General features: G+C 53.1%; 1 protein-coding gene across 1 annotated transcript in view; it reads right to left on the bottom strand.

Moving 5' to 3' along the window:
* Window positions 1-781: 781 nt before the first annotated feature.
* SIN3B (SIN3 transcription regulator family member B) overlaps window positions 782-25,114 on the bottom strand; it is a 41,029-nt gene continuing 16,696 nt past the window's right edge. The window contains 15 exon segments of the mRNA XM_023763293.1: window positions 782-2,806; window positions 2,915-2,943; window positions 2,946-3,118; window positions 3,781-3,875; window positions 5,291-5,383; window positions 5,939-6,112; window positions 9,407-9,576; window positions 10,044-10,683; window positions 12,626-12,809; window positions 13,525-13,763; window positions 15,984-16,118; window positions 18,018-18,225; window positions 19,971-20,089; window positions 20,552-20,641; window positions 21,912-22,034. Coding sequence (XP_023619061.1) covers window positions 2,576-2,806; window positions 2,915-2,943; window positions 2,946-3,118; window positions 3,781-3,875; window positions 5,291-5,383; window positions 5,939-6,112; window positions 9,407-9,576; window positions 10,044-10,683; window positions 12,626-12,809; window positions 13,525-13,763; window positions 15,984-16,118; window positions 18,018-18,225; window positions 19,971-20,089; window positions 20,552-20,641; window positions 21,912-22,034 — 2,703 coding nt within the window. The 3' untranslated portion in view covers window positions 782-2,575.

Raw genomic sequence — 25,114 nt, 5'->3', positions numbered from 1 at the left:
TTTGGGGAGAGGGACTTGGGCCCCGACTCCTTCGTGTGCTTCTTTGTACTACTGGAATTTTCTGTACATGTGTCACTTTCCATAAAAACTTACGTTTTTAAAAAAGCAGGAAGGTAGCTTCAAAAAGGAAGGGAATTCTGACACATGCTACATGGATAAACGCTGAGGACACTATAAGCCGGACACAAAAGGACATACTGTATGATTCCACTTACACGGTTCCTAGTCAGAGCCAGAGACAGCAAGTAGAATGGTGGGTGCCATGAATCCAAGCTAGTAGAGCCTCCTTCTCCAAGTTGCCTGCTACCCCTGACATTCTGGAGGGGGAAGTAGGGACCATGAGGGCCCCCACATGGGTGGAGGGGCCCCTGGGAGGTGGGCAACTTCTGGGAGAGGACTGGCCAGGTGGGCAGGGCAGTGCCAACTGAGCTCAGGAACCTGGTGGTAGGCACTGGGCATGGCTGAGGGGAGGCAGGTACATGGTGCAGCTGGAAGGCCCCTGAGCAGAGGTGTGGGCTCCCCTGATCCTTGGAGGGTGGGAGCAAGCCAGGTGGGAGGGGGTCCTAGAGTGGGAGGGGGTCCTAGAGATGTTCAGAGGACAGTGATGGGAAAGAAGCAAGAGGTGGAAGGGTGTGGCCCCAGAGGTAGAGTATGGAGGGTGGTTTTGTGGGGCCGGGGAAGCAAAGCCCCCCACCCCCCGCCATGTCCCATCCACCTCCCATGAGCCTCCGGACTTGGCATCAGACGCACAAGGCAGAGAAAACTCCGAGCAGACACCGGGTGTTGTAATTGGTTTTTGCATGCACAACATTAGAAGGAAACACTTCACATTTCTACTGAACATAACAACTGAACTGGAATGTTCTAGAAAATGCTCTGGTATGAGGACGGAGAACCACCCGCGGGAAACGTAACCGGGAGGTCTGGGGACCACTGTGCACAGGTGCAGACCTCCCTGTGGGTCCCGCTGCCTGAATTCACTGGGTGGGAAAAGCCGCCTGGGATTCACTAACAGGAAACAACGGATGGAAGCTCACAGCTTCAGGTCAATATTTAATTGTTCACTTTAATGTGCAAATAAATAGAAAAGGAAACTACATTCAAAACAGCTGCAAAGGAAGTTCAAGCCCCAGAAGAGAAATTCTTCAAAAACGAGAGAGCTCCTTAGAAGCATGCAGGGTAGGGGATCAGGGGTTTGGCAAACACCCCAGGCCCCCGCTGAGGCACAGAGGGGCTGCCTCCCGGGGCTGGTGCAGTTCTGGTAAGTTCCCTTCTTACAAAACAAGGGATCAGACAAAGTGCCTGGGTTACACTTGAGGAAACAGGGCAGGGAGACCCCAGGAGGGATAAGTAAGCCTTGGCCCACAGTCAAGGCCTCACAAACCTTGAGCTCCACAGGCAACTTCTAGAAACACGCCTCCACGTGCGGGAACCGTGGGCTTGGCACAGCTCAGCAGGAGGGCGAGGCTGTGGTGGCAGAGGCTGCGCGGGGACTGCTTCGGGCCCACCTGTCAGCGGATCCCGCTCGGTATGATGTTGCCAGGGCCCGGCCCGGGCTTCTCGTGTGCGGTGAGTTCTAAGGAGCTGGTCCCCAGCCTGAACTGCCTGGCATTCTTGGCCCAGAAAGCCATGACGCCTCCACGGGACAGTCGCCCCAGCCCCTCACATACACGCCAGGAGGCAGCTGCAGGAACAGCGGTGTCGGGTGGGGATGAAGAGGCTCTCAGTCCCTAGAAGCCTTGGGACGTGGTTGTTGGAAAAGTGCCACCACAGAGAGCGTAGAGGAATAAATAGGGGTGTGCACCTGTCTTTCTGGAGTGTCCATCTTGGTACACGATCCGCCCTGGAGCCCTCCCACATGGGCCACTCGCTTGGTGGGTATGGGGCCGAGCCCTGTCCCCCACAGACCCAGAGTCCGGCTGCTGGATCAATGCAGGGTTTGGCAGTCCTTTTTCCAGAGTGGGGTCTTCTGGGCCATTCTGATGCTCCTGCCCACACCACACCACAGTTTGGCTAAAAGGGCTCTTCCTGCTTATAAAATAACGAGGATCTGAGCACTGGTGCTTGGCCAAGCTGATGCCCACAGTCAGATCTGGGCATTGCCCGACTCCTTTTACGCTGGGAGCCTTTGAATGCCGGCCCCTCCCAAACGTGTGCCCTCACATGGCTGGTCACTGACTTTCCCAGATGCCCTGTGCACAAAATGACCAGCGCAGCCCCGCCCAGAGATTTGGCACAGGTGATGTAAGTGCCTGGCAGGTGTGTGAACACAATTGCTTGCTCCTCAGGCAGTGGGTGGATCCTCCCCTTTCTGCTGGGGACTGAGCCCCAAGTTCAAGTGCAGGGGGTTCAGGCTTGGCACAGGACTGGCCCAAAGGAGGCTGGGGAGCTGAGAGTGATGGCAGCAGGGGGCCACAAGCTGACACAACCCCTTCTCTGGAGCGGCAGCCTGTAGCAGCAAGGCTGGGGGATGCTCTCCTTCCCTCGGGTGGTTCAGGAAAATGGTCTAGATGGACACCTAGGCCTGAGGAAGCAACCACACCAAACTGCGTGCTGTGATGGCTGCTCAGGTGCATCAGGGGGAGGCAGGGCGGCGGCTGTACTGCACGCGGTAGCGGGTCACAGGCAGGCCATGCACATGGGCCGTCTCGCAGAGTGTCTTGCAGGGCACCATGTCCTCATCCTCTTCGCCCATCAGCCAGTCCTGCACCAGGCCAGCTGCCTCCACGGTCACGTTGTCCTCCAGCCAGCGGCCGTGCCATTCCTCAAAGTGCTGGTGGTGCCGCAGCAGGACCAGGGGCTGGACCTGCAGGGGGTGGGTGGGGTGGAGTCAAGAGATCGGGCGCCCCTAGCTGGGCTCAGAGACATGGCTGTGGGCTTGACCCAGGGTCCCAGGGCAGAGTGGGAGGCGTACCTGTTTGGCTCGGCAAAGGCCCCCCCGGCGTACATGTAGTCCTCGGAGTTGACGATGAACATCATCTTGTGGGAGCTGAGCTTGAAGCGGCAGTCCACGTTGCAGGCGCTCTCCACCCCCACCAACCGCTTCCAGGAGCTCTTGGCCTCACCACGCAGGGCCCGCACCTGCTCGCACTGCCACCTGCGGAATTTCTTGAGGTTCCTGAGGGTCACAGGAGGATTTGCAGATCAGGAAAAATGTAAGGGAGATGCAAACAGAAGCAAAAACCCACTACCCAAACCCTTCAATCCAGAGAAAACCAACTCTAGTCACACAGGGGTGCTAGCAACCCTGGAAGGGGCTGCCTGGCCAGCCCTGTTGGCTCCTCTCGCTTGCTTCCTATGTACTTCCAACAGGGAGCCCCTCACCCAGGACCCCCTTCCCTACCTCCACCCTCCCAGACCTGGTCCCATCTCCCCTCTATCAGTGGGCCTGGGACCCCACCCCCAGGCTGGCCCCCACCAGGCAATGGGTCCTCACTCGAATCGAAACACCAACCAACAGTCCCCATTGATCTTGGCCTGAGGGGAGATCTGGCTCTGCCTGGCCCAGGTCCAGGGTCTAATGATGCTGGCGCTCCTGTCTCTGGCCCAATGGCTGCTATTTCCGGGAGCTTCTCCCTCCAGGGCCTCAGCCCCTCTGCTCCCTTAGGCAGGGCAGCCCTCTCATCCTGGGATGACTGCACGACTGCTCTGCTCACCCCAGACCTCAGGAGGGCACAGCCACACCTTGTTCACATCAGGTGCCCAATTAGTGTTTCCAGACGAAGGAAAGTGTCTTTAGCCTCAATTAAAGACACAGGGTTTCCTTGTGGCTCCTCTCACCTCTGCAGGAACACGGGCTTCAGGAGGAAGCCCTCGGTGGGGGAGCTGGACGCACCCTCGGTCCCCACGTACTGCTCCATGTACCGAGCCAGGTGCTGGGGAACAGGAGGAGACATGGCCGTGACTTCCTGCTCAGGGCTCCTGGGGATGTGTTAGGGATGGTGGCTGTTGGAGACCCTGATGTGTGACTGAAACCAGACTGCAGCTGGGGCAGGACGTGCACACCAGCTACAATGAGACACTTTACGGCATTCCGTGCTGAAGTGGGGAAGTCCCTGCTGTGTAACAACCTATTCAAGTTCACACAGGGAACGGGGACCCCCTCATGGAGGAATGCAAGGTCCAGAATGGACATCTGGACGTGAGCAGCAGAAAGAGGGAAAGACCAGGTCACAGGTGGGAGTGAACAGGAGGTGGTGCTGGGAGGGGCCACCCAGGTGCAGTAGGGCATGGTGGTGTCCAGTGACCATCTGCTCACCGCCCTGTTAAAGCCAGAGGCTCCTGCAGACATGAACTTAATAAAACCACATTTGCTGGAAACTTCCGGAAGGTACAAGGTATGCAGGCCTCCACTCTCACTCGTCTTGGAGCTTCCTGTGTGGGGGAGTCCTGAGGTCGGCAGGGAGGATGCTGGGAGGGGAGCCCCTGCGGCTGTGGTGAGCCCCCAGCTCTGGGAAGGAGGCTTGGGCTTACCGGCCCGGTGTGAGGGCGCCGAGTGTCACTGCACCTCCCCATTTCTCCAGACAGAGCTCCTGGTCCACAGATCTTGGCTGTTTGACTCAAGGTCAAAAAAGCAGCAACACCTTTTTGAAATATGATTCCTTTCGACGTCCTTACTTATTTGGTTACATATTGCTTGACTCCAGCAAAGGTCTGATACAGCTACGTGTCAGAGGACCAATCGCTGTGGTTCGTCTGAGAACAAGCAATTTCTGGAATGTGAACCTTTGGCGATAAAACCAGGAATGTCCCAGGTAAACTGGGACAAGCTGTTCACTATTGTGGGTTGAATTGTGTCCCCAAAAGAGACATGTCTAAGCCCTAGCCCCTGGCACCTGTTCATGTGACCTCATTTGGAAACAGAGTAATCACGGTGAGGTCACACTGGAGTAAGGTGGGCCCTAAAGCCAATGCCTGGTGTCCTTGTAAGAGCAGAAAACCAACACGGGAAATGTCTCGTCTAGTGGAATGTGTGACTCAGAGCGTGGCCGGGCGGATGTTCTCCTGGTGATTAAGGCTCGGGACCCGGAGCCCTGAGCTTTATACAGAGTGCAGAGGTCACACGGCTCAGGTGTCCACGCCGGCCGCAGGTGGGAGGAATCAGGACCCAGGGTCCTGCCCTGGGACACACCCTGGACTGCTGAGGGGTTGCCTGAAACTCGGGCCCTCCCTCGGGCTTCCATGGAGGCCTGTGGCCTGTGCTTGTGCACGCGGCCCGTGGGGCGGGAACTCCACGATGCTGACGATGGCTTCCCCTGGCCCATAGTGTGCACAGGGCCGTCGTCCTCACCTGGACCTCCACGGGGTCCTCCGACTGGGCTTCCTCGGTGTCCAGGAGCTCAATGGTCATAATCACCTGCCCTTTGCGCTGAAGGAACATCACCTGGGGAAGGTGGGGGACAATGCCTGAAGCCACAGAACAGTCCAAGCTGACACAGGATGAGGTCAAAAGCTCATCAATTAACCACCTTTGCCAGCCTCTGGGCCTAGACCAGCCGTGGGCAAACTACGGCCGGTGGGCCGGATCCGGCCCGTTTGAAATGAATAAAACTAAAAAAAAAAAAAAAGACCGTACCCTTTTATGTAATGATGTTTACTTTGAATTTATATTAGTTCACACAAACACTCCATCCATGCTTTTGTTCCGGCCCTCCGGTCCAGTTTAAGAACCCATTGTGGCCCTCGAGTCAAAAAGTTTGCCCACCCCTGGCCTAGACCCTTCCTCCAGGGATCAGGTGCTGGGTACCCACCTCATGGGCCCTGAGGCCAGGACCAGCATCCAGAGGCCCAGGAAGTACATGTAATCTGACTGGCTGAAAAAGCCATGTTCAGTCCAATCCCGCCCCCCAGGCCAGAACACAATGGCCGGCCCCTCCTGTTTTGGGCATTCCCCTTGCACCCCTAGCCTCATATGGGACTGAGCATGGCTGTCTCTCACCTTGAAGCAGTTCTCATCAGCCATGCACCGCTCAGCCTTCCACTGGTAGCTCGTCTCCCTAGCGGCGCGGACGCAGCGGGAGGACAGGTTCCCACCGGCGGCGCCCCGCTTCTTCTCGTTCAGGTAGAGCTCCACCACCTTCAGGCAGATGTCGTCACTCACAAGGTGGTGCAGCTGGTGGGGAGGAAAGCTGGTGGGTGCCTGGAGCGTGTGCCCCTCCGAAGGGGCGAGCAGTTTCTGAGCACACTGCCTACTGGAGTCCCCACCTCACCCAAAGACAACATGGTCAAGTCCATGAAATGGGGATGAAGGCCAGGATCAGACGGGCCATGCAGAGCAAGTACCTCGGCACAGGGTGCAGAGCAGACCAGAGCAGAAAAACTAGCCCAGATCAGACTAGAACAGACAAGAGCAGACCAGTCCAGAGCCAAGCAGACCAGTTCAAACTAGACCAGACCAGCAAACCCTGCTTGGGTTTGAGAAACAGATGAATAAATGCAAAAGAAAATGTTCCAAAATGGGGGTCGTAATTATCTGAAAGTGGTGGGATGGAGGAAGGTTATTTTCCCTAAATTTTCAGCAATAAACACAATGAATGCCTTCAATTCCTACAAACATCTAAAACCATAAGGTTTAAGAAGAAATGAATACAGAGACAGCGGAGGCACAGGGTCGGATGGAGCTGGTGTGAGTCAGCCCTGCCACCACTGGCTGCAGCAGGGCCTTGGGTTCGGCCCCGAGTATCAGGGATCTCATATGGTGCCTGGCACACAGCAAGTTCCCCAAATAGTGGCTGCTGTTACTGAAAACAAGAAACGTTAATAATAATGGAAAAAGGGCAAAGGGTGCGGATATGTTCCCTCTAAGGCAGCGGTTCTCAACCTGTGGGTCACGACCCCTTTGGCAGTCGAACGACCCTTTCACAGGGGTCGCCTAAGACCATCCTGCATATCAGATATTTACATGACGATTCATAACAGTAGCAACATTACAGTGATGAAGTAGCAACGAAAATAATTTTATGGTTGGGTCACAACATGAGGAACTGTATTTAAAGGGCCAGAAGGTTGAGAACCCCTGCTAAGGTAAGTTACAGGTGTCAGCATGGGAGAGCCCTGTGAGCATATCTGGCCCAGGGCGCTTCCAGTGGGGTTTGATGAAGCCACAGCTCGGGGGGTGAAGTGCTTGCCCATGGTGTCCCCCGAGCCACTGTCTCCTGGAGCTGTGTGCAAGGTCCCATGCGTGCTTCCCCATCACTGGACATCCAAATGGCCACAGAGGGAGGAAAAGGTGCCAACCTTAGGAGCCACCAGGGAAATGCAATGTAAAACACGATGAGATCCCGCTGCCCCTCAGCCCAGGAGAGGTGAGAGACCGCCAATCCCAGCTCTGGGCAGGACAGAGTACCCACTGGAAAACCAAAAGCTTCCACTGCAGCCGGTGGGCTTGCCTCCACCCCACCCAGGGGAGTGGAGGAAACTCGCAGATGTCCACCAGGAGACAAGCAGTGTTGCTCCAAGGGCCCAGAGGGGAGTTTGTTCCCTGGAGCCCGCCAGGATGAAGGAGCCACAACTGCAAGAGGAATGCTGCAGAATCACACTGCCTGATGCCCGACGGGTGGTCTACTTCCATTTACACACAGCTCAAGACAGGAACTCTACCTCAGCTTCAGAAATCAGGGCAGTGGGTGCCCATGGCGAGGAGTAGCTGGGAGGGGTTGTGGGTGAGGGCATCCACATGTGAAGACCCACTGGGCCACCCACTTAGGATTTGGGCACTTTCCTGTGTGTTCTACTTCAATGAGAAGTTTTTCTAACCTAGAAGGAAATGACGTTTCTAGAATGTTCCCAATGACTGTATCTGGGTGGGAGAGGAATAACATTATTTTACTGGCTTCTCTTCCACTTTAAGTGAACAGCCTTAGTTGGTAATCAGGAAACAAAAGTCAAGCTGAAGAATACCACCAGGAGGACACATGTCCCAGGACCACAACAACCTGTCTGGGCTGTTGTTTATATTTTATGACTCATTTCCTCTCCTTGACATTTGGCTATTGCCAGTGTTTTGCTACTATAAATGATACTGAGTGCTGAGGAACGTCACTGATATCCGCCCCACACCCCTTGAAGGGGGCCAAAATTCTTTACACAATGCCAAGTCACCCTCACAAAAGGGTTGTTAGCAGGGACTCAAATTCATGCTCACAGCAGCATTATCCACAATTGCCAAAAGGTGGCAGCAACGCAGGTGCCCATCCATGGATAAATGAATAAACACAATGAGGTCCATTCTACAATGGAATATTACTCAGCCGTAAAGAGGAATGAAGCACTGACATGATACAATGTGGATGAATCTTGAAAACATCATGCCAAGTAAGAGAAGTCAGACCACATACTGTATGATTCCATGTATATGAAATGTCCAGAATGGGTAAACACATAGACAGAAAGCAGATTGGTGGTAGTCAGGAGGAGCTGGCAAAGGGGAATGGAGAGTGACTGCTAATGGGGACAGGGTCTCTTTTTGGGGTGAGAGAAATGTCCTGGAACTAGACAGAGGTGAAGATTATATAACACTGTGAATGTACTAAATGCTATTGAATTACTTACTTTAAAATGGTTAACGTGCCCTGATGGTGTGGCTCAGTGATTGAGCGTCGACCCATGAACTGAGAGGTCACTGGCTCCATTTCCAATCAGAGCACATGCCCAGATTTTGGGCTTGACCACCAGTGGGGGACGTGCAGGAGGCAACCGATCAATGATTCTCATTGATGTTTCTATCTCTCTATCCCTATCCCTTCCTCTCGAAAATCAATAAAAAAATCCTATATAATAAAAGCCTAATATGCTAAGTGTCTGGTCATCCATTCAACCAATCGAAGCATAATATGCTAATGATATGCTAAGACCACTCAACCGCTCGCTATGATGTGCATTGACCACCAGGGGGCAGACAGTTGACTGGTAGATCAGTCTCTATGACCGGTAGGTTAGCTTGCTGCTGAGCGAGATGGGAAGGACATGTCCTGGAGCCCTCCCACTGTCCCTCCCTGGCAGGCCAACCTTCCACATCCCTCCCTGGCCCCTATCGTGCACCGGTGGGGTCCCTCGGCCTGGCCTGTGCCCTCTTGCAATCTGGAACCCCTCGGGGGAAGTCAGAGAGCTGGTTTCTCCCGATCCTGCAGGCCAGGCCGAGGGACCCCACTGGTGCATGAATTTGTGCGCCAGGCCTCTAGTAAGTAAAAAAAATAAAATAAAATGGTTATTAACATTATGTTATGTGAATTCTACCTTGGTTAAAAAAAAGGAAAGATGCTGGTATGGGACCAACCACACAGCATGAGAGTGATAGAAGGGCAGGTTTTCAAAGCTGGGGACTGGCAAGGAATCTTGAGGAGGTGCTGTCGCCCCGTGTGTCAGGCCTCCTGTCACCCTGCTCGCTGCCCATCCTGCACCCGCTCACCTGGCGCGCGATGCTCTGCACCAGCTTGTCCATGGTGAAGCCGACGTAGGCATGGATGGTGAACATCTCGCGCAGTGTGTCCTCGTACTGCGTGGGGTCGATGCTGCCGTCCAGCAGGCTGCGCACCATGTCCAGGAAGGCCGGGTAGTACTCCTCCAGCTCCACCTCACCTAAGGGCGGAGACAGGTCACACAGGGCTGTAACCACAAGACCCCACAGGGCGAATCCAGAATCTCCACAGAATCAAGCAGCCCACGTTCCTCCCACCACGGGCTTCTTAATGGTGGCCCGACTCCAGGATGGAAGCTGGACTGGCAGTAGTTGCACGAGGCCCAGCTTGGGAGGCAGGCAAGAAGCGCTGTGGCTGTGGCCTGGCGATGCCGGTTTCCTGCTCCTACTACGGCACCACAGCCAGAAGCAGTGCTACTGCTTGGGGAGGCTAGGAAGGGTGTTCGAGACTCTACTATTTTTGTGACTTCTCATTTGAGATACTGTAATTATTTCAAAATGAAAAGCCAGAAAAAAACACAAGGGGACATTTCCGATCATAAGCTGTGAACTGAAACCCTTGGTGCCACTGCCCGTCTCCCAGCGCCTGCATGTCATCCGTGGGCTCTGACAGGGGCTGGGGACTCACTGGGCTGCTTCAGCCGCAGCTCCATGGCGGGGTCACTGCCCTTCTCCCGACGGCCCTCGCAGAGCAGCTTCTCCCTCTCCTTCTCCGTCCGATACTCCAGGAGCTGCTTCTGAGCCTGGCGGTAGATCTTCAGGAGCCGGGAGCACAGGGTCTGGTGGAGACGCAGGAAGAAGTACCAGTTGTTGTTGGCGAAGAAGAGGCTGTAGACGTCATCCATGGGCTTGTGTGGTGGTGGTGGTAAAGGCGGTGGCGGTGGTGGTGGCGGCGGTGGCTGTTGCTCAGGGGTGGTGCCCTCGCCGGTGGGCCCTTTCTCCACCGGGGGGCTGCTCTGTGGCCCAGGCGCCGGCTTCTTCCGGTCACCAGGTTCCACACTCTGCCCCTGGGGGCTCCCCCGGCCCTCGTCAGCAGAGTCCTCAGACGCCCCTAGGTCCAGGTGCTGGGAGAAGAAGAGGCTGGGCACAAACTGGTGCACCAGCTGGTGGATGGTGCCCTGGTCCTCCTTCTGGATGGCCGGCTGCCGCTTCACGTAGTAGCTGATGAGTGCGGCTGCATCCTCCAGGATCTGCTTGTCCTCATACACGAAGATAAGGTGTGGCTCACTGGAGGGGGCGCTGCGGCCCTCTGAGTGCTGCTCCTGGTGCTGGGAACAGGGTGAATGTCAGGCAGGAAGCAACCCGCTGGGAGAACCCAAGATTTGCACCCTCAGCTTTAACAGTGTCACATTGCTCAGCGCCAGGACCAGAACAGGGCCAACCTCCCTCCCACCACCATTGCCTGCAGCAGTGCCTAGGGGCCAGGGGATCTGAGGGGAGCAGTGCACTGGTCACCAAATTCCAGCTGACCCGAGGTGCCCAATCCAAGCTCTCTAATGGGGTGAGGAAGGCTCAAGGTGGACCCTGGGCCTCTCTGCCCACCATCATTCATTCATGGATGCTCGGCTAGACCATGAAGACCTGGGACTACTTACATGTCAGCCTCTTCTCCCTCAGCCTTTCACACCTGGCCCATACCCTGCCTCTGCCCCCCTCCCACCCACCACCAGTCCCTCCACAGTTCTCCCATCACCCTGCTGCGCAGGCCTCCTCCCTGCTCACTCCAACCACTCTCCTCACCGAGTTTAGAGCAATATGGCGATAGGAGCACAGCCAACTCTACCACCCCCACCAGGCCCTCCCACACTGGTCAGCAGAGGACTCCAGCCTCTGGCATGCAGGCCTGCAGAGCACACATGGCTCCTCCTCTGAGGCTTCAGGCGTGCAGGACCTTTGCATGAGCCTGTTTACTCTTTCTCCCTGGAGAACCACGTCCCTGGGTTCACCCCTCTCTGTTTTTTGCTAATCATCTTTCTTCCAGAAAACCTAGACAATGGCTACTTCCTCCAGACTGCCTGAGCACGGGGGGACGGAGGACGTCTAGGCTCTTGGAAAAACCGAGTGTGGATGCCATCCGTGTAGGTGGGACCTCCTGAGGGCAGGGCAGCGGGAGGGAGGAGGCAAAGGCTGTTCCTCAAACAGAACTAGTGACTGGCAGGAAATGGAGATGGGGCCTCCCACTCTGCCCTGGTCCTCATCAGCTAAACACCCCTTTCCCCTCTGGCCCCAAGGGAAGAGCCAGGAACTCAGTGGTCAGTGGTGGGTCTGTTGGGCTACCTCATCACCCCCAAGTTGACAATGTACCACAGACCCCATTGGTGGGGAGAGGTCGCAGACTTCGAGGTCCTTCCTCAAGTGAGGAGGTCAGACAAGCTGAAGAGTAGGGCCTGGGGCTAGGGACCCTAAAGGGGGGGAGGTTGAAGGGCAGGGTCTTAGGGTCGCAGCCCTGGGTGGTCTCCAGTTATGTGGAGACACCCCCAGTGGCCTGGCTTTTCTGTCTTTAATTTCCATACTATGAGAGGAGGTACGACGCTTGCTGCTTATGTGAAGAATAAAAGGGAATAAGTGAGCCTGCCCAGGCAAGTGCTCAGGCATTGATGCTGCTCTGTCCCTGTCTTCTGGGCATAGCCTGAGAGTAGCACCCGCAACCTCCCTGACTGCCCCCCCAGGGCCTCCACCCCCTTGCCAGGCCACTTCTTCCATGCATTTTTCAAAGGTCCAGATTCTCAGAGCCTGAGAGCCCAGCCCGGCCTCAGTTATGTGATTCCGGGCCCATGAGCCTAGATGGTCTAAGACTGGCAAGAGGACACAGTGCAGTTGCTGGAGGTGAAGCCCGAGGGCTCAGAGCTCTGGTCTCCTGTGACGTCTTGTGCCTATTTCCTCACTGAGGAAACTAAAACTTGGATAACAGTACTGCATAGGAGTGTGTGAGCAAGGGTTCTATGGGATGTTCCTTCTGGGGGTTCAAATGCTATCTGGTACCCACTGGCTGTGGAGAAAGGAAAGCTGCTGGCATCAGGCATCTGAAGGAAGGTCCATCAAGGCCCACAGGGGGAGGGAGGAGGGAAGAGCCCCAGTCCTCCCTGACCAGCCCTGGTCTGTGCTACAGGAACCTCCATCCTCACCCCTACACGGCCGTGAGGGCAATGCCACCAAGCCCGCCTACCCGCTGGGAAACAGGCAGAGACCCCGCACAGAGGAGGGCCTCACCTCATCATAGACACTCTCAATCTCGTTGAGCAAGCTCTTGGAGCGAAGGGCCTTGGTGTCGTTCTGCTTGAAGTTCACGGCCTGGTGGTCCAGGGACTTGAGGTATGCCTTCTCGTACTGTTCCCGCCAAATCTTGTTGAAGCCCTGCTGGGCCTCCCGCCACTCTTCCTCCTTGGCCTTCAGCCTGTGGGGGCCAGAGGGGCTCAGCACAAGGACAGCATGGGAACAGCCTGTGACACCTGCCTGAGCCATCCCTGCACTAGGACCAGCCTGTCTTCCATCCACAGACTAGCCATGCACTAGGGGACATACCATGTGACTCCATCTGTGCCACAGGGGGACAGCCAGCGCCAGGCCTGTCTGTATTGAGTAAAGGAGGGAAGGAGGGAGCCATGGTCCTGGAGGACCAATGTGAACAGTTTTATGGTTTCTCAAACGTCGCTGCCACGGAACCAACCTCCTCCCTGTCCTGGCTTCTGCCACTGACCGTATTCCAGGTAGCTGTTGGCTCAACTGTGAACCCCATGAGGGGATTGTGTGGGTCTTGCTCAGCTCTGCAACCCCAGGGCCAAGCTTAGCACCCAACTGAGGGCGGCACTTCATACCTATTCACTATCATGGAAAAGTTCCTAAGACACAATACTAAGTACAAGGCAAGCTGTGATACAGGTCCCACTCTTCATGTTTCGACCTAATGATGTGCGTGGTGGAAAAGGACTAGGACAAGTGTTAACCATGCTTTCCTCTCGGGAGGGCAACAGGAAGTCAAAGGACGACTGAGACACCCAGTAAGGCACCCTGAGGCCCCAGGGACCTCCCCGCCCCCTCCCCACCTTGTGATGGCATCTGTGACCAACAACACTAAAGAGCGAGTGCCCAGGGGCCAGAGCTGAGGAAACCTTTTGAGAACGACCGGGACAGCGGTGACGGGGTTCTTCTTGAGGCTCTCGATGATCTCAGGAGCCTTGTCCCCATAGATGCGATGGATGGCGCGACGCTGGATCACCTCCGACGTGCCCCCCAGACAGTCGTCCAGCCGGAACTTATCCTGGTCTTCCGGTGCCATCCGGGACAGTTTTTTCTGCACGCTTTCCAACACTCGAATGGTGGCCAGGTTGGTCTCCAGGACGACGTCTAACTATGGAGAGGAAGGTGGGAAGGGGTCAGTGGGGCCCTAGGGAAGAGCCTGGGCTGGCAGAAGGGATGCTTGGACAGAGCTAACGAATTCCACATCTGAGGGGTGTGACGGGCATTAGAAGGTGGGGCCCTGAGCAAGTGAGGCTGATAACTGATTACTGAGCTGGCATCCAGTCAGGGGAGGCACAAATGCAGGACTTGGTGCTGAGGGACTTGGCTATTCACTGCTGGCTGACCCCCTGCTCAGGCATAGAGAGTAAGCTTTGCTTGGCAAAAAAGGGGAACGGAGCCCTGACTGGTTTGGCTCAGTGGATAGATCATCGGCCTGGGGACTGAAGGGTCCCGGGTTCGATTCCAGTCAAGGGCATGTACCTTGGTTGCAGGCACATCTCTGGTAGGGGGTGTGTAGGAGGAGGCAGCTGATCAATGTTTCTCTCTCATTCATGTTTCTAACTCTCTGTCCCTCTCCCTTCCTCTCTGTAAAAAATCAATAAAATATATATCTTTAAAAAAAAAAAAGGGGGGAACGGACCTGTGGTGTACTTAGCCCCTGGATGACTCTCAGGGCATGTGCAGGGGGAGCCAATCCCCAAAGGAACATACCATGTGACTCCATTTGTGCCACAGTGAGAGATGAACACAGGTCAGTGTTGCCAGGGGTCAGGGCTGGGCGGGCCTGAGAGGGAGGTGTTCAGATATAAAGGGCAGAAGGAGGGATCCTAGTGGTAGGGAGCCACTCAGTATCTTGGCTGTGGTGGTAAACAGGAACCACCAAAGGTGGGAACAGGCAGAGCTGAATACACGTGTATGCACAATTCAACACATGCACACGCCACATATGCACACACAAATACAGTCCAACGGGGCAAATGTGCCAATGTCATGGACCTCACTGTGATATTGTGACAGGGACTCATGAGCTGTTACCACTGGGGTAGGGAACCTGATTGCTGTGTCATTTCTTACGCTCCATGTCAGCAAAATTTTTAAAAAACTAACTTAAGCTAACTAAATTTTAAAATATGTTCTTATTGATTTTAAGAGAGAGAGGAAGGGAGGGATAGATAGACAGAAACATCGATGAGAGAGTAACATCATCAATCAGCTGCCTCTTGTACACCCCCACTAGGGATTGAGCCCAAAACCCAGTATGTGCCCCGACCAGGAATTGAACCCACAACCTCTCAGTTCCTGGGTCGACACTCAACCACTGAGCCACACCGGCCAGGAAAGCTAACTTAATTTTAATTAAAGAAATTAAATTCAAATACATTGCCTAGCCAGCCTGAAGGAAAGCAAGGCAGAAAAGAGATCTGTGAGGACCTGCCCTGTTGGAAAGTGCTGGCATCCCTGATACTCAAGAGGAGACGGGGGTGGGGTGCAGTGGGGAGGTTAAGAAGGGTCAGTGCAGACTGGTGCAGCCACTATGGAAGACAGTATGGAGTTTCCTCAAAAGTTAAAAATGGAACTCCCATTTGACCCAGTGATCCCACTTCTAGGAATATATCCCAAGAAACCAGAAACACCGATCAGAAAGGATATATGCATCCCTATGTTCATAGCAGCACAATTTACCATAGCTAAGATTTGGAAACAGCCTAAGTGCCCATCAGCAGATGAATGGATTAGAAAACTGTGGTACATCTACACAATAGAATACTATGCTGCTGTAAAAAAGAAGGAATTCTTACCATTTGCAACAGCATGGATGGAACTGGAGAGCATTATGCTAAGTGAAATAAGCCAGTCAATGAAAGAAAAATACCACATGATCTCACTCATTTATGGATAATAAAGACCATCATAAACTGATGAACAAAAATAGATACAGAGGCAGAGCAGCATCCAACAGACTGTCAAACTACAGCGGGAAGGCCGGGGAGGGTGGGGAGGGGGGTAAGAGATCAACTGAAGGACTTGTATGCATGCATATAAGCATAACCAATGGACACAAGACACTGGGGGTAGGGGGAAGGCCGGGGGAGGGCAAGGGGAAAAAAGAGAGGAGACATTATGTAAAATTCTTTGTAATACTTTAAGCAATAAAACAAAATTAAAAAAAAAAAAGGGTTAGGATATATCCCAGGATGGAGAGGGAGATGAGCAGGGGAGAGTGAGGATAGTGCCATGGAGGATGGGGGACAAGGCACACCCCATGTCACCACCATCCTGGCCAGGACTCAGGGCCACCCAGAGGGCCCTGCAGCACCAGCATACACACCTCAAAACGCTCGTCCTCACAGCGGTGCAGCTGCTCCTCGTAGGGTGTCTTCTTAGAGCTGACAAAGGTGGAGTCCTCTGACCAAGACGGGAATGAGACCCAGGTGTCATTCAGCACCTGCATCAAGAAGAGATGCTGTTACCCCAGGTAACAAGCCCTGGCTGCCAGAACTGTTTACGGTACTGTTCAATGTAGAAAATATAAGAAGAAATATCACCTTGATTTTATAGGAAATTCCCTTATCATACAAACAGTAAATGTGACCAAGTGAACAAATCACAGTATTTTAGGGGTTGGCAAACTTTCTCTGTAAAAAGCCAGATAATGCACACTCCCACTGGATGGCTTCTCAAGTCATCCTATATAATAAAATGCTAACATGCAAATCGACCAAACAGCAGAACGATCGATCTCTATGATGCGCACTGACTACCAGGGGGCAGACACTCAATGCAAGAGCTGCCCCCTGGTGGTCAGTGTGCTCCCACAGGGGTAGTGCTGCTCAGCCAGAAGCTGGGCTCACAGCTGGCGAGTGCATTGGTGGTGGCAGGAGCCTCTCCTGCCTCCATGGCCGTCAGACATCCCCCAAGGCTCCTGGACTGCAAGAGGGCACAGAACGGGCTGAAGGACCCCCCCCCCCCCCAGTGCATGGATTTTGTGCATTGGGCCTCTAGTAGAGTTAATAAAAGAGTAAGCAAGTGCCAAGCAGCCACTGATCCTGAATCAGAGTTAGTTGGGACAGGAAGATCAGAGAGGGAGGGACATGTCATGCACATACATGCCAATGAGAACTACACCTCCAGTAAATCCACCTTCTCAGGGCAATACCCCCAGCACAATGCATTTATGAATCAGAGCTTCTAACCTAACCATGGGCTCACTCCATGAATCTGCCTACACTACAAGGCAGGCATCACGTGCCTGGGCTCCCATCTCATTTCAGCCCAGATGCTTACTGGAACTGGAGACTGTCAGTGATTTCCCAGCCACCTGAGACGTGGAAATCTACCTCAATAATTGTAAAAATGAGCCCGGCCACTGTGGCTCAGTGGTTGAGCATTGACCTATGAATTGGGAGGTCACAGTTCGATTCCTGGTCAGGGCACATGCCTGGGTTGTGGGTTCGATGCCCAGAGTGGGGCATGTGGGAGGCAGCCGATCAATGATTCTTGCTCATCACTGATATTTCTATCTCTCTCCCCTCTCCTTTCCTCTCTAAAATCAATATAAATATATATTAAAGCCCTAGCTGGTTTGACTCAGTGGATAGAGCCTTGGCCTGTGGACTGAAGGGTCCCAGGTTCGATTCTAGTCAAGGGCACGTGCTCGGGTTGCTGGCTCAATTCTCAGTAGGAGGCGTGCAGGAGGCAGCCAATCAGTGATTCTCTCTCATCATTGATGTTTCTATCTCTCTCTCCCTTCCTCTCTGAAATCAATAAAAATATTTATATATATATTTTTAAAAGCCAGATAATAAATATTTTAAGTTTTGCGGGGACTACTCAATTCTGCCTTAGTCTTAGTAAAGTAGTCACAGGCAATATGCAAATCAATGGGCGTAGCTGTGTGACAATAAAACTTTATTGACAAACACAACCAATGGACCAGCTTTGGCCTGGGAATTGGCGCATAAGCGGTTCCTTGCTGAACCCTGGAACCCAGCAGTCTTGAATTCTGGATATACAGTAACAGGCTGTCCTCTAACCCTGAAGATGTATTCAATTGTCACACTAAACAAAAACATACTGAGGGCAGTGAACCCAGGACAGAGCAGACTTAGCAAAATGATGGCATGTGCCAACCCTACGCTGGTGCCGTGGGCTCCGTGGCTTACCAAAACTGCCAACAGGGTAAGAAACTCACCTCTGCTCAGGTATTTTGTTTTGCCACATCCCAGCACATCCATTACTCAACATTTAGGGGGCTGACATTCAGTCTTTTATCTGATATATGAGAATGATGGGTGTTTTGGGAAGGGGGGGGTTGGAGGGAGTACATGCACCACACAAGCCAACCTAAACCCCAGGGAGCTACCTCCTTGCAGATGGCCGTCCTCCCACTGCACTTGGGCTGCTGATAAGTTTTGGGGAGCGCCCGATAGCTGGATCCAATGCGCTTACAAGATGAATAGTCGATTTCCCGGCTTATTCCATCCCCAGATCTGTCGCTCATGGGTGGGGCGAATGATAGTTCTTTCACCCCCAGGAAGGACTTGAATTGTGCAAAAAGTTCTGGAAATTTCCTTCAGAAATAAAAACAAATGGTAAGTCGACACCCCCAGGGCTTTCTGGGAGTGATCTAGAGATTTCAGAATGGCTCCATATAGACACCCGTGGTTAAAGATGGTCCGAATGCAAGCTCAGGGAGGAGAGGCAGGAGGTGGAACCTAGCACCAGAAGTGCATAAAGTCCCCACCTGGGAGTGAATCTGCCCCCAAAACTTTGTCACCAGTCAGGCCCACCACTTGCACACTCTGGAAAAGACAACCTAGACTGGCAGAAGCTGGGTCGGCAACGTTCCTTGACTGGAAGAGGCCAGGGTTGGCCAACCTGCCCACTCCTGTCTTTGTAAATCAAGTTTTATTGGCACAGCGATGTCCATCCTGACACACCGCTTGTGGCTTCTTTTGCACAATGCCGGAGTGGGGTAGGCAGTCCTAGCCCCTGGCCCTTGAAGATCAGTCTGCCAAGCTCTGTTCCGGAGTCTTTCTCCCCCATGGAGAAAGCTCTGTTCCTCCTCCTAGGAGCACCCTCTATGGATACATTCTCGAAAGTCATAATGAAACCACCATGCATACTGATGGGAAGGTTTTCAGGCAATCCACCCCAATGTCACCTGGATTCATGTTTAAATGAGTGTCAAGGCCTACTGCGAGAGTGCAGTCACTGTGACAGCTGGCACGGTGATCCTGCCATAACAGCCAGGCAGGCTCCTCCCCTGGGGTTTTCACTGGGGCTACATAGGTCACTAATACAGCTGTCTATAATGCACACTCACCATATTATGGATTCTATTTGAAGGGTCTTATGCGCAGAGCCTGCATGGAGCTTTCCGAAACTGAGGTCAGACTGGCTAAGAAGAAACCTGCCCAACGTGACAGGGCAGGTGAGGGGGAGGCAATGCTGGGACCTGGCCAACCCCCTTTCCTAACGCTCATTGTGCACGAACTCGGCGTTCGCGTCCACCTCCTAGAACAACGGTCACCAACCGGTGGTCTGTGAGGTCCAAAAGGTTGGCGACTGCTGTCCTAGAATATCCCCACCTTCCCAGCGGCTGCCCGGGCCTGGGGCCGCCCACACACTGAGCAGGATGTGCTGGAAGCTGGTGGTTAAGTGTTTCTCTTTGGGTGGCTGGGATGCTAGTCAGTCTTTCATTCTTCCTGCAATTTCTGATTGTTAGAATTTTAAAAGCCTACATAGTGAGATTCTCCAGGGCTCTATGCTGGGTGGAAAGAGCTGATCCTGATTCCATTTATGTAACACTTTTGTCGTGTAGGTGTTAGAGATGGAGCACAGAGATGGTTGTCAGGGGGCTGTGGCGGGGACTGGAGCAGGAAGCAAGAGGGACACAGGCCTGGGTATCAAAGGTCAGCACAGTATCCTTGTGGTTCTGGAGCCACTGAGTATCGTAACTGCAGTGGGACACACTCCCTTCCCAGGTGATAGAACTGTACACACACACACACACACACACACACACACACACACACGAACTAGAAACAGGGAAACCTGCAAAGATGGGTGGGTTGCCCGAGTGTCACCATCCTGGTTATAGTGCTGATTTCAGAGGTTCCCATGGGGAGAACCAGTCCTAGGATTTGTGTTCTCTCTTACTACTGCCGGTGAATCTATAACAATCCCCACAAAATTTCCATTTAAAGACAGTATCAAAAAAAGTACCTATCATCTTCAAAACAATAGCCCAAAGAAAGGTGGACAGAGTTTACAGAAGCAAAATTTGTGGAGAGCCTGGCACAGTGTTGCTCACCCTAAAAACGGGCTGACGAGCTGGAGGAGCTCGGAGCCGGACACGAGCTCCTGGTTGAAGAGTGCGATGCAGCGAAGAAAGTTCTCATAGACCTCCTGGCTCTTCAGGACCCTGCGCACCTGCAGGGAGAGTACGTCAGGAGGCTTTGCGGGCTGGGCCCAACCCTGGCCCGTGCCTACTTGGCTTAGCCATCACTAGGTACATGAGTCACCAACATGGGCTTGCTCTAAAGTGACTGGCCGTGGTCTGCATGGCAACGCTCTCCGTGAGCATTCACAGTTCAGACAGCATGGGCCATCTCGCTGGTGCAGGCCACTGACCCCATGGGAGCCCCAGCATGAGCTCTGCTTTAGAAAAGTCACACAGTTGGGGCGTGGAAGATGTGTGTTCTCAAATCCGCTCGGCCCCGAGCTCTACGCCTACAGCGTACCACCTGCCATCTGTTCAATGATGGCCCACACTCCCTTCCACTGTGAAAGCTGGTGCCTGCCCCTCCTCCCAGACCCACTCAAGAGCTCCCCTCCTCCCCCTGCTCCCTTCCTAGAAGCTCTCGCTCTGCAAACCTCAGTCCCACCAGTCACCTTGTCAAAGAAGGAGAACTCCTGCAGAGTCCCGTACTTCCCCACGGCAGCGATGGACAGGTCTTTGGTACCACGCAGTTTCATTTTCTTCTGTGGAGAGAAATTCGTGTTGTCAGTGCTCTGTGCATCCATCTTTGTCAGAGTCAGCACGGCCAGCACTGAGTTCTGACAGGAACTGTCACTGGGTGCTGGATGAGGTCTGCCCAGGACCCCTGTGGATGACCGTCTCAGAACCACTCACCTCCACGACCTAGTGACGGGTGAAGGTCACAGGACTGCCCCACCCATAATCTGGAATCTAAGTCTCGACAGCTTAGGGCTTTTGATAACAGGCAGGAATATCATAAAGTTGGAATAGCAAGGGAGCTATGCCACTGGATACAATATCAGAAACCCCTCCCCTGCCTGTTTTATCCTGTGAGCCATGCAGTGATGGGAAAGGGACAGGAAGAGGACAGCACTGGTGGGATCCCACAGAGGCCCAGGTTTTAAGGCTCTGGAAGACTTCTGTCTCTAAGCTAGACTAGGACCTAAACTTGGCTACACTCCTGAGGCTACAAAACCATCTTCCGATGCCTGAAGAATGATGGAAACGTGTCAAGGGAACATAGGAGCCACTCCGAAAGGGCTGTACTGACCCATTTTGGGACAGTTTGGGCATCAAGATAAACTAATAGTTATGGATTATAACCCGGAGTTCATATTGACACAGGTAACTGAATAAAGGGGTAAAGGGAAGTCCTTCCTTACAGTAGAAAGTCACCTAGTAAATGCACAAACAATGATGGAATGAGAACATCACTACCAGGGGTGATGAGAGCAACAGGAGCTAGTCCTCAGCCCCTTCCATCCCTCAGCGGGGCACCCGATACGGGGACCAACCTGCACGACTGTACACGGGCCCTGCCCATCACAGAGGCGTGACGGTGCCCAGCGGGCACCCCGATACAGGGACCAACCTGCACAACTGTACATGGGCCCTGCCCATCACAGAGGCGTGACGGTGCCCAGCGGGGCACCCGATACGGGGACCAACCTGCACAACTGTACATGGGCCCTGCCCATCACAGAGGCGTGACGGTGCCCAGGAGCAGAGTGAGCATTACCTCTGGTTTCTCGAGGAGGAGGCGACACTCCTCACAACTACCTGTGATCCAGGGAAACAGAGGAGCAGCACCCTTGGAGGTGAGCTGACTTCCCAGGTCCCACCGCCAGGGCATTTCAAGCCAGACCAGGGCCTAGACTCAGCCTCCTGCCCAGGCCTACTTGCTTGGGCCTGCGAATGCTGCTCCCCAGGTCAGAGAAGGCAAGGCTGCCGTGGGTTCACACACGTATATCCACACCCGAGGCTGGCGATTACCTTGGCCGGTGCTGACACAGGACGGAGGAGTGAGGGCCGGGAGCGCTTTTTGCTGTGTTCCAGGCTCTTCTCGTGCTCACTCTTCTGGACACTGTTCATTTCGCAGGGCCCATTTCCTGTGAACTAAGGACACAAACACAGGAGGTGGTTAGCGTTAGGGGGACATGGCCGGGCCCATCAGTGCTGGTTCTCTACTTGTCCGCATGCCCGCAATAGCCTTCAGCTCGGCCCTCGGCTCCAGAGAGCACTGTCTGCCATGGGCCAGGGGCTCTGTCTACATGTGAGGTGATCCCAACTCTCGAGATGCTCACATTTACTGGGGAGAGACCCGTGTACCCAGATCATGACAGTGTGACAAACGCCATGAGGCTGGGAGAAGGCTCACAGAAGGCACCGATGGAGGCTGGGTCCTGACCGGCGAGGGAGGCCTTAGGGTGAAACACGGGAGCTGGGCCTGGGTGTGTGGGGCTCACCCAGTGGACCACCGATAATGAGGGTCTGGTGTTCAAGTGCATCCAGAAGGGAAAAGCACTTTCGACAAGGGGAATGGCACGCACAGAGCCCCAGCAGCAAGAGGAAGCAGCTGACAGCCTCCAGGTCACTGGGTGGGGACGGGGTGGGGATGGGGGTGGGTTTCCAGCCAAGTCTGTATCCTTTCCTATGAATGAGCAGTGTCAGCACTCAGTACTCGCAGGCTCTACACCAGCCATCAAGGAACAGGTTAGGGCTGTTTCTCCCAAGTGGGGTATCTATTGGGGGTTAACAACATTTACAAAAAATCGCTTCTGGGAGAACTTGCATCTATGTGAATGTGCTGGAAAGCTGGAGTGGGTGGAGGAAGGTGGACAGACTGCAGCTTTCCTGCAGGATGTGGGCAGGGCGGGGGGAGGCACTCCAAAGTCACTCACCACGTTGTCATTCCCACCCCAACATGGGATCTGGACAGGGAGACACCACGTAAAGGACGCGCTATAGGCCCACAGTGTGGGCTGGGTGAGCACATCATGCTGCACCCCCAAAAATACAGCAGCATCTACCAGGTAAGAGTGAGCTCTGCATCTGTGTGTCTCTGCCTGAGACCAGTGTACATGATACATTGTTACGTAAAACAGAAAAGAAAAAAAATCTAAGCAGAATAAACAGGATGCCATTAAAAAAAAAAAAAAACAGAAAGGATAGCCCTAGCCAGTGTTCTCAGTGGTTAGAGCACCGGCCTGAGCACCAAAGGGTCACGGGTTCAACTCTAGAGGTCAAAGACACGTACCTCATACTTCGGTTATGGGTTCGCTCCCCAGCCCTGGTCAGGGTGCGTGTGGGAGGCAACCAGTCGATGTCTCTCCCTCACATCGATGTTTTCCCCTGCCCTCCCTCTCTCTCCCATTTTCTCCCTCCCTACCTGTTACTCTTTCTCTGAAAAGCAATGGAAAAAATATCCTCAAGGTGAGGATTAATAAAAAAGGATAAACAGCCCTAACTGGTTTGGCTCAGTGGATAGAGCGTCGGCCTGCGGACTGAAAGGTCCCAGGTTCGATTCCGGTCAAGGGCATATACCTTGGTTGCTGGCACATCCCCAGTGGGAGATGTGCAGGAGGCAGCTGGTTGATGTTTCTCTCTCATCGATGTTTCTAACTCTCTATCCCTCTCCCTTCCCCTCTGTAAAAAATCAATAAAATATATTAAAAAAAAAAAAGGATAAACATCTGTTCGCACATGCAGTGGGAATTTCTAGAGGGACTCAATGTAAGACACTGTGGGTGCTGACCTCTGAGGGCAGTGACTGGGGAACTGAGGAGAGGAAGGGAAATTTACTTTTCATACTTGATACTCTTACTGATACTTATTTTTTTCATGAGCACCTATTATTTTATAATAATTATAATGACAGTAATAAAATCTTATCGTTAACTACAGGCCACACTTGTCCCTTAAGGGAAAAACTTCTTTGGAGAATAGTCATCTAAAGAGTCAGTTACTCTTAAGAATATTAAGTGGAAAATTCTCTCTCATCTCTTTTGTGGCTGTAAGAATAGGTGAAAACACCAATTCCTAAAGGAGACCGGCAGTGGCACTATGACATGCACTGAGTGGGACGGAGATTGGGGGCCAACGGGGAAACCCAGTGCTTGCCCAGCCGAAGGGCAACATTAGCTAACATTAGTTAACAGTTCCAATTTATGAACACGTGAGCTACATGGACCCAAAGCCCATTTGGCTGGGGGTTGGCATATCCACCATGCTTCTTCGCCTGTTTCTGTAAATGAAGTTTTATTAGCACACAGGCACACCCACTTGACATACAGTCCAAGGCTGCTTTCCTGATAGAGCGCCGGCCTGCACACCAAAGGGCAGCAGAACTGAGTCTTTGCAACACAGGATGCCTGGCCTGCAAAGCCCAAGATACCTGGCCCTTCACAGGAAAACATCTGCCAGCTCTGACCTAGGCCAAACAGTCAGGTTTAATTAGGACAACATCAAATTTCATCTTGGTTTCTTTTTCCCGAAATTTTAATAGAAATCCAAATATTAATACAAAGGACCATAATATAAAGTTCACTTTATATAACAAATTGTACATGGGTGTTTTTAATAATTTAAACATTGATTCAATCTTTCTAAATATATAAGGTAGCTCTAATCACCTAGTATACTCTAAAAAACTGAATTGATAACAAATGCCATTTTAAAAAAATGGATGGGCAGGCAGTTTTCTGGGGGAAATGCTTAATTTTTTAGGACAGGCTTTATCTATGCCCAATTTTGTAAATTTCCAGTCATGCTCACCAGGGGGTGCTGCAACCACATCCATGAGAGGACAAGAGGCTCCACTCACTGGCCATCCACCAGTGCTTGAAGCATCATCATCATCAAGATGAAATTTCATGAGAACTAAGACCACCCTTGCCCAAAAATTGCTATGAGTTGGAACAAACAGTGTAGACAGACAATTTTATCAATTACCTACTGTCTGTTGTTGTGCAATGCCCCCCATAACCCCAATGGACAGCATTCTCCACCTGTTATACTGACTGCCAGGGTGGTTCAGTAGCAAAGACCCAGGCTCACTCGGGCCAGGTACTTCCCTAAGGAATTTTCCAACTGGCCCAGGAAGAGAGGGTCACTTCCTAGAGGCTCCCAAAGTGACCTGCCAGGCTCCCACAGCAAGAAGGTGACAAAGTGAGACTAGAACCAAGGTGTGCAATTAT

The sequence above is a fragment of the Myotis lucifugus genome, unplaced genomic scaffold (genome assembly GCF_000147115.1).
Source record: "Myotis lucifugus unplaced genomic scaffold, Myoluc2.0 scaffold_280, whole genome shotgun sequence".
In the NCBI taxonomy this organism is placed as follows: domain Eukaryota; kingdom Metazoa; phylum Chordata; class Mammalia; order Chiroptera; family Vespertilionidae; genus Myotis; species Myotis lucifugus.
This window is presented reverse-complemented; position numbering and strand designations above follow the sequence as displayed.